A 13,665-nucleotide genomic window follows, 5' to 3' on the forward strand; every position below is an offset into this window, starting at 1 on the left:
ATATTCCCTCCTTTGTCCTTGCTATGTTTGCCTGTGTTCCCTCCAGGTTCTGACCCTTCACCCAGGTCTCCATGTTCTGGACTTACCATGGACTTTTGTCTCCTGCTCCCATCGAACCTGGTTTAAAGCCCTCCTCAGTCTGCATCCGAAGATACTCCTTCCTCGATAGGTGGACCCAGTCTCTGCGCAACAGACCTTCTCAGAACAGCATCCCATGTTAAAAAAGCAGAAGCGCCCCTGGCGAGATCATCTGTGTAGCTGTGGTTCACCTCCAGGTTCTGTTTGTCTCTACCCGGGCCCCATCCTTGGTTGGAAGTCTGGATCAGAACACCACCGGTGCCTCCAACTCCTTCACCTTCACACCCTGAGCCCGATAGTCACTTCTGATCTGCTCAAGGTCATACCTCGCAGTATCATTAGTGCCCACATGGACAAGCAGCATAGGGTAGTTGTCAGAGGGCTGGATGATCCTTGGCAAGCCTTCCATAATGTCTTGGATATGGGCCCCTGGCAGGCAGCGCACTTCCCAGGATGCCAGGTTAGTCTGGCAGATGGATGCCTGCATCCCCCTTAGAAGGGAGTCACTGACCACCACCCTTTGTTTTCTCTTAAAAGTGGGGCCACGATCCTCAGAGCCTCAGGGGTACATAGTTTCTCCTTCTCCAGGTTCGGGAGAGATTCCTCATTCCTCTTTGCCTGGGCAGCATACTCTTTTTTTTTTTTTTTTTTTTTTTTTTTTTCCTATCTCTGTGGATGGTGGGTTGAGAGCAGGCATTGAGCACTGTCAGCTGCCAGAAGTAACAAGCAGCAAGCTCCCTCCCTGTGAAGGAGCCATTTCCTCCTTTCCTGGTGGTGCTACTGAAGTCTTCTCTGGCTGGATTGCTTCCTCAGCTTTGGAGATTTCCATACGCGTATTTTCAATGAATTCCTCATGTGCCTAGATTTGCCTCTGCCTAGCTACCTCCTCTTGTAGCTCTCCCACGTGCTTCCTGAGAGATTCTGCAGGTAGACACCTCTCACATTGGATGGTCTCCCCAGGCTGGTTTTCTGTGATGGGGAAATACAAGCCACAGTCTCTGCAAATCCACACCAGTACCTAGGTAGAGGCATCCATAGTCGGGTTCTCTGTCTGGACAGAAGTGCAGCTGGAGCAGCCAGGAGCAGTGTTGGCACTGGTGATGTGGCCTTTCCAAATTGTATTTCATCTCAGAAATAGAAATCAGTGCTCTGCCGGCTTCCAGAAGATTTTAAAAAATGCCCAGTAATGTTGGAGAATTAAATATTTTCATTTAGAAAGGCTCTATTCCTTTTTTTTGCAGGTAGTCCTCAGGATATAAACTGATTGATTGCATCAGAGGTTTGTCATGGTGCTTTTTTCCCCATTAAAAAACAGAATCAGAAAAAGCAATGGATTTACCTCTCCCTGCTCCTCCAGTCTCTCTTTTTTTAGTTGTACTCTTGCGCCTTGCCTACTCTTGATAATTGAATAATTGTTAAATGAAATGATAGTATAGAACAACTAGAAGAACCGGTGGTGTAATGTGTTTGCAGAAATCATATCTTTTTCAGTTGCAAAAAAAATGTCCATTCTTGAACACATTTGCAGTTGAAGAAAATCATTAAGTCCCCCTAATGTGGGTGCCATTTTCTAGTCTTCTGTTAAAAAAATAGATAGGGCCAAGAAAAATGATAGTAGTAGTTTTTGGTTTAACTGAGTTGAAGTTGAGTTTTTGTAACAATGTTGTTGTTTCTCTTTCCTACCAATATTGATGATTTTTGTTCGTTTCAATTTGGAATACGAAATAAATAAATACATAAATATATGCGACTATTCAAGAATAACATTACAAGTACGCATTTTGAACTAGGTGAGCAATGAACTGTCCTACCGCATGCCATAAAATCCATTTCCTGAGCTAATTAAAAAGGCCACTGTCCTCTCTTTCTCAAGGCTGTTAATGATGTTTAGGCTGAATAGCAGTCAAGGATAGCTCATATTTATTTATATTAAACTTCTTGAACCATGAAGGTGTGGACCTAGAAACCTATGTAACAATGTCATATTGTTATCAATAACTCCATCCTTCCACCTCCTTGCCTACTACTGTTTGTGACTTACTTGGGGCACCTTGTTTGAAATCTGATAGTGTTTTGTGGCACAGAGTGTCTTTCTGTTTATTTGTACAGCTTGTAACACAGTAAGTCCTCAATCACTTTGTGTGCTACTGTGATACAAATAATAAATATTGATTCGGATGATGATACTATTTGCAAATTTCCATCTTTGATCCCAACCTGTTTCAAAACTGCAACAATTAAAATCACATAATTCCCAGGGCCATTTCAGGTATTTGGTATCTTCAGATTGATGCTACTCTTTCTCTAGCTGCACCCTCTGCGAAGTATCTGCCTTTTGCCCTATATGGCTGAACCTGGTCACTGGCTGTGACACAAAGGCCTTGTCTAGGTGTTTAGGGTATGTGTAGCTACACACGGCGGTGAAAGGCAGGCTGTGGCTATACTGCACTGTGTAGCTAAGCGCGACAGTGAAAGCATCTGCCATTCCGAACACAGGGAGCTGCTGGAACCTTCCTGGCTGGCTCTCCCCGCCAGAGCTTTTCCTCACTGCTGGAGTCTTTCACTCTGTCATGGAAAGTTTCCCACAGTGGGATACTACACTGTTAAAAATAATGGTGTAGAAAAGAGAGGCACTGCTTGAGCATGTAGAGAGCTATCTAGGGCATATGTTCCTGAATGTCTTTATTGGCCTAAGCAGCACCATCCACACTGCTATTTATACCATGCTTGGGGGCGGGTGCAGTGTTTGTACTCTACATGAGTGTAGACATAGTCAAAGGCTGCATCAACAGTAAGGGACTTTTCTAAAATATATTTAACACTGGGTGCATACCTATTGTAGACAAGGCTCTGGGGTCCATACCAGTTTTCACTACCATGCTTAATATTGTTGAAAAGTTTAAACAATGATGAAAATGGGTCCAGACCTGGAATCCTTGTCTACGCTAGGGCTGTAACTTGCAGCTGAAGATATGAAAGAACTGGTGGGAATTTTTTTGTCAACTTCCCGAGTGCAGAGAAGAGTAAACTGACAACTGAAACACATGTTACTCCATTATTTCTTCAATACACCTTTGGAGAAGAGATGCTAAAGCAATATCTGTAAACCTAGGATTTGCTATTGGAAATAATTGTGGATAATGTAAGCATGGTGTTACAGTCCTTGTGATTTAATCCAAATTCTCTTCTGCACATAAGAAATATTTTAGCCTGGTTTATAGTCATAATTTCACTTGTCATGATTGCCAGTATATTCCACACAATAGAAATCTTATAAAAGTGTGGATAATGCAGCTCTACAGAGGAATGTATGAAAGTCTGTGGAACAGTGTACCTGAGATGTAAAATTAGGAGAGCACATCAGTGTTAGCACAATGACGAGACGAATGTCATGTTGTGCATATTAGGTAGCAGTCTGCCTCAGTTTCAAAATAGCATGTCAACAAAGTAGTCATAATTTTTTTTTTTCTTTTTCAGCTTCTCAGCAAAGATACCTAATGGGAAGGCTTTACATTTTCATCCTTCGGTTCTGCATTTTGGAATGCAGTGAGTATCTTAGATTATTGTTGTTTTAATTAATAATTAATAGGACTACCATGAAATTGGGGCAAGTTTGGAATGAAAGAGCATTAGCCCAGATCATTCCTTTCTTTGGGAGATCCTACAAGAGGGGTCTCAAAGGAAGGAAATCATCTTAATGGTCTCCCTAGAAAGATCCCCAGGCACATTGTCCTGTTGAGACCATCGTCATACAGGGTCCAGGCTCCCAGCAGCCCTCCTTCTTCCAGATACCTAGCAGTGTGGCTCAGAGCAAGTCGTAGTAAAAATGCTGACATTTTTGTATGCTAGCACGCTGACTGTTCCTGTCCCACTCGTGTAGCTGGGCTAGCGTTAACAAAGGGAATTTTTTTCAGGAAAAAAGAGTGGTATAGACAAGGTACATAGATACTCTTCTCATTCCTCCCAAATCACAAGAAATATGACTCACCACTGGCTGCAGTAAAGTTCCTGGGTTTGAGGAACATTGATCATTGGGGGTCAGGTGAAAACGGTAGCTGCAGGGTTTGGGAGTAGAACACAATTTAAAAGGAGAATGGGTGACTGTAGACAGGAAACTAGTGAACACTGAGTAAACAGCATTTGTAGGTGATTACTGTAGCTGTACCAAATGGGTTCTTACCACTGGATGGCCTCTTAATGAGATAAGTTGCCTCAGTAGATCTGGGAGTGGGCTTGTTATCGGACAAGACTAACACTTAAATCAAATCTCTGAAAAAACAAACATTGCTAGAATCTGTAAGGGTTTCTGTGCTGCTTAAGTTTTGGCGAGAGGAAAGCTTTTACAGAATGATTAGCAGTTTTATCCCATCAATTACCAAAAAGCACAATCCCCTTGTGAGCTAAAGGAATGTTCTAGAAGAAGCAGAGAATGTCTGCATCAGAAACAGCTTTCAAACTTCTTACCAAAAATATATGGCCTAAAAGAATCATTTTGTCAACTGACCAAGCAAGACTTTTACTTCTCTTAAACATAATTTATTAGTTTCCTCAAAAATCTGTACCCAGCAAGTAAAAAACAACCCAGCCTGACCACTCTGTATATCTTTTTGCGAATACAGACTAACACGGCTGTTACTCTGAAATCTGTATATAATGTTTCACAAACTGTTAGTGACTGTATGTGGTTTTTGCTATGTGTAACCGATAAGTTTCAATGTAATTTATTTTTCTTTATATTTTAAAGGGTCAAATTCTGGGTTGCATAATCTTCAAATACATTAAGCTGACAAATTGTTACATATCAAAACGTTTTAATAGCACCAAAATGTGTTGATTTTTCTTGCAAATTACCAATGTTTATAAAATCAGTAATACTTTGTTTTTTTCCCTTAGGTTACTGGGACTGCCCAGATCTAAAATGCTGTATGCTTACAACCCTAGTAGGGATAGAGAAGTTGTAGTGAATTCAGTGTTTACAGCTACTAGACATTTTCATGTATCTCCTGTTCATAGCAGGGTGAGTGTTGATGTACTCTTGGAAACTATGTAGTGGCGGTGTGCCAAAACTTCATGTTTATTTTGGCCTAAAGCTTTTGTTCTGTGCTCTTTTTCCATGCTACCCCCACCCCAACTCATTCTTTCTCTGTGTTTGTTAGCTTGTGTTTTTGTTTCACTTTTATACCGGGGGGGGGGGGAATCCAACCTCCTACAATAAGAGAGGCTCATTTTATGATGGATGAGAAAGGAAAGAATTTGTCATTGTTAAGATGGTTAAATCCCACTCTACTGTATGTACCATAGTGCTTCTGTGGAGTTCAGTAGTTGAAAGGCCTGAAGCTATTTATAGCCTTGGATTCTCAATCTCTTGAGTATAGTCCTGTATGTTCCTTATAAAGGAGATTTACAATACAATGCTTTTTAAAGATCTTGGATTGCAGTTATAAAAATAACAAACTTCAAGATAATTGTTTAATTAAAACTCTCTTTGTGAAGCTTAAGAACATTTAAATTATGTAAAAAGTACACTGCGGTGCTCACAATTTGACAAAGCCCAGATTTCACCCTCTTCTGGTATGCTGGTATTTTTTCCCCCGTTTGCTTATATCCAATCAGCATTTTGACTAGGGCTGGATGAATGGTTCAGCAAATAAGCTTGAACTTGGCTCACATAAATGGGGACGAGTTAGAATTTTCCAGACATAAACTTGATCCTGCTTTTATGAATTAGGCTCAGATTTAGTTGCCAAACTGTATGTCCAGCCTTAACTGTGACTCAGTTCATTAAGCATCATGTAGCTCATGCATTGGTTCACTTCACAGTATGTACTGAACTACAGAGAACTGATTGTTGGGCTGAAAAGTTCTTGGACATCGGTATTGTGTAGGTGGACAAGCTTTTAGATCGTTCTGTTAAAAAATCCAAAGTGACCATTTGATATTCTAAAAATTCTGGGCTCAACACTGCACACTGCTGAGTGCTCTCAGTTCTTGTCTTTATTGGGAGTTGAGTGTGCTCAGTACCTGGCAGGAGGGGGCCCAGCATTTGTGGGGTTCATGCAACTGGATTCATGTATAGAAAGGTCTGATGATAGCTGAAGTCAAAGGGAAGGAGCTGCAATTGGCTGTATTGAGCAGCAGGCTTTTATGTTGTCTCTTTAGGTGATTCCAGCAATGGGAAAAATTTCTTTCAGAGTCCTCTTTCTGCCAACAGAGGAAGGCAGTATTGAAAGTTCATTATTTATAAATACCTCATCTCATGGAGTACTTTCATATCAGGTAACTTTTCACTTGATGCGTGCTTCAAAAATGACATCTAAAGACATTAACTTAAAAATCTAATTTTGAAAATATGTTGAATTCCTGACATAACCAGGATGAAGGGAGCAAAGTTTGCCATTGACTAAGGCCCTGGTCCTAAAAACACTTACGTATGCACTTACTGGGCAGTTACTATCAACTGTATGCAGTTACTCTCATTACTGGGGCTACTCATAGTAATACAGTTAAGCACATGTGTGTTTGTAGGATTGGGGTCCATGCCCACCTGCCACAGATAGCTGCTTCTACACCGTGTGGCAGCATAGCATGCACTATGCTGGGATGTAACATAAATTAGAAGTGTTTAGGAAACAGACTTACTGAGTCCTGTGTAGGTGGTCTTTGAGCTACAATGGGGTTCTTTTGTGAATAGATGCAGTGGAGTCTCACAGGGTGGAAGGGGTAAATCTTAGCAGTTTTAGGCTTCTTGAAAAATAAAACAAAAGGGTAAGTGATGGTTGGTGACCGGAAGGCTCCTCTTAATCTGGTTACCTGAAGAATTCACCACAAATTTCTTAACTTATTTGACATTAAAATATTTTAAAGGGGAAGTTACATATTTGCGGGGTTTTTCTTTTTGCATTTTGATTAATTTTTAAATTCTTTTCTTCCATTATTTAAAAAAAGAACACCAACTTGAACCACATTGCCCACTCCCTCATCCTGAGACTGCAGTAGGAAAGAAGTCTCAAAATGAGATGTAGGACAACTAACTTGAAAAATATACCTGATAATGCACATTATTGGTGTGTGGCATGGGTAGAGGCTCAGAACTGTGGTTGGGGTTTTTTTTTTTTTTTTTTTTTTTTTTTAGGGAAACTAGAAGAACAATATACTATATGCTGATTTTATCATCTCACTTTTTTGTCCAGCTTCTCTTCCCATTCATTTGGCTTGTTGCTCTTCATACATCTCATTTCACCTTGTCCTTTTGTGGACAAGTTGTAGGAAGGTGTTTTATAAAATGGTCAGTCATTTCACTCACCACTTAGGCTGAATGTATTAAACCAAATTCATTCCTGGTTGTAACATACAAATTTCAGTGGAGCTACTAACTTACAGCAAGATTTTATCAGTCTGCAAAGATTTTTACAGCCGTCATCTTTAAGAGAATAAAGTAAGAGCTTTAACTCCAGTTATAACAGGGCCACAAACTCTAGGGTAGGCATAACTTCTGTGGTGCAGGAGGCGTTATGATGCACTGTGACAGCATGAAGGATATAAAACACATTTGATGTTCCTATACCCTATTTATATTTCAGTGAGTATGTAAAAAAATTTTTTTTAAATGTTCCTTATGGAAAATCCATTACTATAATTTTGAGTTATGGGAAAACGAGGATGAGTATACTTTTTTTAACCTTAAAATACACCTCTACCTCGATATAACGTGGGTTTGCATACAACGTGGTAAAGCTCCGACACGCTGCTCTGAGCAGCGTGTTAAGGGAGCCAGGGCACTGGATAAGGGGCAGAGGGTCTCGGGGGTGGTCAGGGGCTTCCCCCCACCCCCAAGGGTCTGGGAGGTAGGAGCTCTGGGAGGGGCACTTTTGGGGGCTCCGCAGTACCAGAGTGGCCCGGGGAATTAGCGGGGGTCTGAGAGCAGCCCGCTCCACTTCCCTTGCCCCGGCCCCAGCCGTGTCGCTCAGGGGAGCTCAGGGATCCCCCCTGCACTCACCGGAAGCGGAGCAGCCCGGCCCCAGCTGCCAGCCGCGGCGCTCCGCTTCCCGCCACAGGTGAATGCAGGACCTCTCTCCTCCCTCCCTCCCCCCCCCCCCCAGTGACATGGCTGGGGCTGGGGCAAGGAAAGCAGAGAGGGCCGTGGCTGGGAGATGGCGGAGTGGAATGGGCTGGGGCCACGTTGCCCCGCTTGCTGCCGCTGAGTACCTGTCAGGGGGCGGGGGTGTGTGGATAGGGGTCGGAGCAGTCAGGGGCCAGGGAGCAGGAGCGTTGGGGTTCTGGGGGTGATTAGGGATGGGGGTCTCTGGAGGGGGCGGTCATGGAACAGAGAACGGGGGGGTCAAAGCAAGTTCGATATAACGCGGTCACCTATAATGCGGTGAGATTTTTTTGTCTCCTGAGGACTGCATTATATCAGGGTAGAGGTGTATAGCAAAGACATCTCTTTGCACCAGTAATCAAAATACATTTCAAAGTTAGCATGTGGCTCTTCACTGAAAAAAGTTTTGGGGGGTGAGGAATAAGAAAGCAATATAAGAGATTGAAAAGTCACTTCTCAACATGTTCAGTGTGCACCTAAGATTTTAGAAGAGACTAATGAATCCTCTGCCCTCCTGTGACATCACTGGGGGTGAGGAGAACTTCACATTTTGCTTTCTACGGTCCATGTAGGTTTGGGGGCTGCTGATGGGTTGGCTCTGATGTACAGGCTGGATAAAGGAAACTATAAATACCTTATTGAAACACAATCAGCAAATTCATCTTTAAATAAAACCTGACTTAATATTAGGGGCAGAGGATTATCCCAGATGCAGAAAAATTCAACTCTTGCAGCTGTATGATCCCCTCATGTTTTTATTCTATTCTGCATTTCTCTGCAGATATTAAGCTTGTTTTAAAAAGTCTTATTCTGTTGTGAAGATACAACATTGCATGCAGTGTGCTCCTGCTCTGCTAACGCGGCGTTGAAGAAAACTGTGTTCAGCCAAATATCAGTAGTAAAAGTATGAATTCACTCATTCCCCATGCTGTTCTTCTCAGTGGTCTGTGAACAGCAAAGTCTAATGATACATTTTAAAGATGACATGGAATTTTTAAAACAAGTTCCCTCTTTTGCTGCTTTCTGTGTAAAGAAGGCATGAAATGTGTGTTCTCCCCAAATGTTCTTTTTGATAGAAGAGTTGTTGGCTGGAGGTGTCTGATATCATGGTGCAGTTCACAAGAAGCAGCAGCAACATCCACGTATATGATGTGTCGATTAAAATTGCCTGAAAGACAGAGAATTTGCTTTTTTTTTAAAATTGTTTGGAGACACTTATGTTGCATTGATGGGTGCCCTTTTATTAGGGGTACATCATAATGTCTGAATGAATGAATGCACAAAGAGACCTGTCATTACTTTTTAGAGTAGAACTCTCTGCACAAAATGCTGCGTTACCTTTTGTTTTTGAAGTGTAATTTTAAAAACTAGTTGATTTCTTGGAGTCTTACTAACAAAATGAAGTTTCATGGTTTGTGATAATTACCTAAATATCAAATGTTGGAATAATGTACTGTTTTTACAACAGGTATTTGGAATGGGATCTATGGAAACCTCTCCAGAAGATTCTAACAAGCAGCTAGCGAATACCTGTTTACTGCTTCCAAGTATCCAAAACATCCGGATTTCACCAACACTGGTACAGTATGCGTTTTTTTAAAAACACAACATTAATAAACTTAGAAATACTGGAACTTGTATTTTTATTTTCAGGTATGCAAATAAAAACATATTAAAAAAATCTTTACGTATGTTTTTAACAAACGAATTTTTTTCAAAAATTGACTGCAAGTTGCATCACTTGAGATGCGTTTTTTAAAAGATTTTTACATTTCACGTTGTATGAAGGTGAATCTTACTGGTCAATCTTACTTTCTCTTAACAGTCTCATTGTCTGGTTTTTGTGCAGTGGCATAGTAATGTTATGGTAGGAATTACAAAATGGGGGGAGGTAAAGTTTAAATTAAAAAATTGGCATGAACAGTTGTTTATATGGTTACCTTTGTTTGTTTATTTACAGCTTGATTAAACTTCTTTTTTAACCATGGTGCCTACAATTGGGGTGAAAGCTCCCTAGAATAGTTATTAATTTAAAGGTGACCTGCAGAGTTCAAAAAATAGTATTTGTGACCTTTTCTGCATGTTAATAATGTATAAAATAAGCCCACAGAGATTTTAAAAAGTTATTGGCCTATTTGCCACTGCTTTGAACCTTGTGTAATTATTTGTGGCTACACAAAGTTTGAATAAAATGCTGCTGTATCAGAATGGTGACCGTTTGCACACACACTGCACTTGCTTTGAAGGAATTCGAGGATCAGACCCATTGTCTCTTACTTTAGAGCTTGTGTACACATGACCGTTATTCCAGAATAAAACTGTGTGAATTTAAAGAAAAATAGCAATTCCAGAAAAACTCCCATGTGTAGATACTCTTATTCTGGAATCAGAATATGTTTTGCTGGTTTAGCATAATCCGTTTCCAAAGAGAGGAGAATGGGAGTAGCTGTCAACAGAGACAGCAGCTACGGAGGGAAGGGGAGACTCCCAGGGTGGAAGATGGAAAGGAAAGACAGCAGAAACCTCTAGGCAGGGTGTGTAGAAGGGAGAGGGGGATCAGCAGCTTCCTGGGGAAGAGGCATGACAGTATGGACATTAATAAAGTCCCGCGCCGCCCCCCACCCCCTGTTTTTTAAAACTATACTTCATCCCCCATTTTAAAGCAAATCTGTATTTTTAATTTAAAAAAAAAACACAGAAAACCAACCCTCCCCTCCCTCTCCCCCCTCCTCTTGTTTAAAAATGTGACTTTCCTTCTGTGGTTTGCTTGTGCCTGTGACTTTTTCTTCTGGACTTTCAGTCTTCTGATTTGGGCAGGGCCGTTCTGAATTTAGGAAGTCAGTCCACCTCATTCTCAGTTTTACTTTAAATAAAAAGAAAAGGAGTACTTGTGGCACCTTAGAGACTAACCAATTTATTAGAGTCTCTAAGGTGCCACAAGTACTCCTTTTCTTTTTGCGAATACAGACTAACACGGCTGTTACTCTGAAACCTTACTTTAAATAGTGAATGTATGTGCAGGGTCAGGTAGCTGTGGGATTCAACTCACTCTGCTTAGTTCAGACATAGAGTGAGCCAAGTCCACTACTTTGACTGAGTGAGCAGGGGACACTATGCTCTCTTGGGTTTGTCATATTACATCTTGCACCGTTCTCCCCTGCCCCCCAGTTTATACACAGTGTGTGTATTTTTTAGGGAGTTTTTTGGAGTTTCACAGTAGTCAAAGCAGCTTACGCAGCTTAAACTTCTCTAACAGGTCCCAAAATAATCTGAGGCCTTACAACTTCTTCCTCCTTAGGAATTCTTTCAGGCTATGTAGATGTCCATCTGTAAAAAAAGGAAATAAGGACAACCCGGGGAATTACAGACTAATCAGCTTAACTTCAGTTCCCAGATAGATAATAGCGTTAAATAATTAAGAAATCAATTTCCAAACACCTAGAAGATAATAAGGTGATAAGTAACAGTCAGCATGGATTTGTTAAGAACAAATCGTGTCAGACCAACCTAGTTCTTTCTTTGACAGGGTAACAAGCCTTGTGGGTGGGGGGATGTGGTATATCTTGACTTTAGTAAGGCTTTTGATACTGTCGTGTATGACCTTCTCATAAACAAACTAGGGAAATACTACCTAGATGGAGCTACTATAAGGTGAGTACATAACTGGTTGGAAGGCCATTCCCAGAGAGTAGTTATCGGTGGTTCACAGTCAAGCTGGAAGGGCATATCAAGTGGGGTTCCTCAGGGATCAGTTCTGAGTCCAGTTCTGTTCAGTATCTTCATCAGTGATTTAGATAATGGCATAGAGAGTACGCTTACAAAGTTTTCGGATGATGCCAAGCCGGAAGGGGTTGCAAGTGCTTTGGAGGATAAGATTAAGATTGAAAATGATCTGGACAAACTGGAGAAATGATCTGAAGAAAATAGGATGCAATTCAATAAAGACAAGTGCAAAGTACTCTCCCTAGGAAGGAACAATCAGTTGCACACATACCAAATGGGAAATGACTGCCTCGGAAGGAGTACTGCGAAAAGGGATCTGGGGGTCATAGTGGATCACAAGTTAAATATGAGTGAATAGTGCAACACAGTTGCCAAAAAGCAGACATCATTCTGGGACGGTGCCTAGGAGCTGCGGGGACACGGAGCGGGATAGGAAGCCACGCCAACCCCCACCCCTCCCCCAGTACCAGTGTCGCCCCCGGACCTCTTCCATCCCCTCCCCACCCCCCCGAGCACCAGTGGCTCCCTCCCAAGTTTTAGTCAGGGCAGGTTTTTCATAAAAGTCATGGACAGGTCAAAGGCCTGTGAATTTTTGTTTACGGTGATCTGTCCTTGACTTTTACTAAAAATAACCATGATTAAAACAGGTTTCCGAGTAGCAGCCGTGTTAGTCTATATCCGCAAAAAGAAAAGGAGGACTTGTGGCACCTTAGAGACTAAGTGGAAAGTCACTGAATGCATCCGATGAAGTGAGCTGTAGCTCACAAAAGCTTATACTCAAATTTGTTAGTCTCTAAGGTGCCACAAGTACTCCTTTTCTTTTTGCATGATTAAAACATAGCCTTAGTCACTGTGAGAGGGGGAGGGTGTGTGTGTGTCTAGGGAATAGCTCTTTGGGAATAGGGAACTAGGGATTTAAGACTGAGGAAATCCTGGAGGAAAGTCGCAGTTGCAGCCAAGATCACAGAGGAGGCTAATTGTATAGTATTTTTTATTGACTATTAAAGCTAAACTCCTCAGAGGGAGGGAGTTTGCACAGTACAACCCTGATCCAGCAAGCACACCTCTGTGCAAATGTTTGCAGAATCAGTCTTATTGAGGCCCTATCTAGGCTGGGTTGTGGACATAGAGGGAAATTACTCTCAAGCTTCACACAACCGCTCTGGTGCTGGTTGAACAATATTTTGAAAACAATCCAGCCAACAGTCTGTGATGTTTTCTCTGTTTGGATGGGTAAAAGTATGCTTCGCTGATGATGATTATTACTCAGAACCACCAGACTGGTTTTTTGTTTGTTTTTAATGAATGATCAGAATGTAGTAATATGAAGTAGAATCCTTGAACTTTTATGCTGGAAAGGGAACCTAGTAGGTCAGTTGGTCCAATCTGTTGTTCTTTCTTTAAAGGTTTCTATTTCTGCACCATCTCTACTTGGTGCAAACCAAGAAGTGACTTGAAGATTTGTAGTAATTTTGACTCTTACTCAGTTCTTTTCTCCCTTTGAGAAATTAGCATTCTTCCTCTATTCCCACCCCTGCACTCCTCTTCCTCTCCCTCTGTCCCCCTACCTGCTTTCCCATTAATCTTGCCATTAAAAATGTTCTTTTTAGTAAACTGAGGTTTTTCTTGGAAATTATCTTTATTATCAAACCAACTGCTTCTTGCTTATAGGACGATTTTTACCCTTTTTTATATTTACTATCCCTGTATGTTCAGTACAATTTTCAGAGCAAAACAAAATGTCCATAATAGCAAACCACTTAATC

At 41.3% G+C, this 13,665-nt stretch overlaps 1 protein-coding gene across 6 annotated transcripts in view; it reads left to right on the forward strand.

Moving 5' to 3' along the window:
- TMEM131L (transmembrane 131 like) overlaps window positions 1–13,665 on the forward strand; it is a 126,705-nt gene that overhangs the window by 59,501 nt on the left and 53,539 nt on the right. For 5 of the 6 annotated variants that reach the window (XM_073341401.1, XM_073341402.1, XM_073341403.1 and 2 more), the window contains 4 exons: window positions 3,556–3,624; window positions 4,972–5,095; window positions 6,238–6,354; window positions 9,645–9,755. In XM_073341401.1, coding sequence (XP_073197502.1) covers window positions 3,556–3,624; window positions 4,972–5,095; window positions 6,238–6,354; window positions 9,645–9,755 — 421 coding nt within the window. The remainder of the gene's footprint in view (window positions 1–3,555; window positions 3,625–4,971; window positions 5,096–6,237; window positions 6,355–9,644; window positions 9,756–13,665) is intronic. The other variant, XM_073341405.1, reaches the window with a different exon arrangement.

This window comes from Lepidochelys kempii, chromosome 4, assembly GCF_965140285.1.
Source record: "Lepidochelys kempii isolate rLepKem1 chromosome 4, rLepKem1.hap1, whole genome shotgun sequence".
Taxonomy (NCBI): Eukaryota; Metazoa; Chordata; order Testudines; family Cheloniidae; genus Lepidochelys; species Lepidochelys kempii.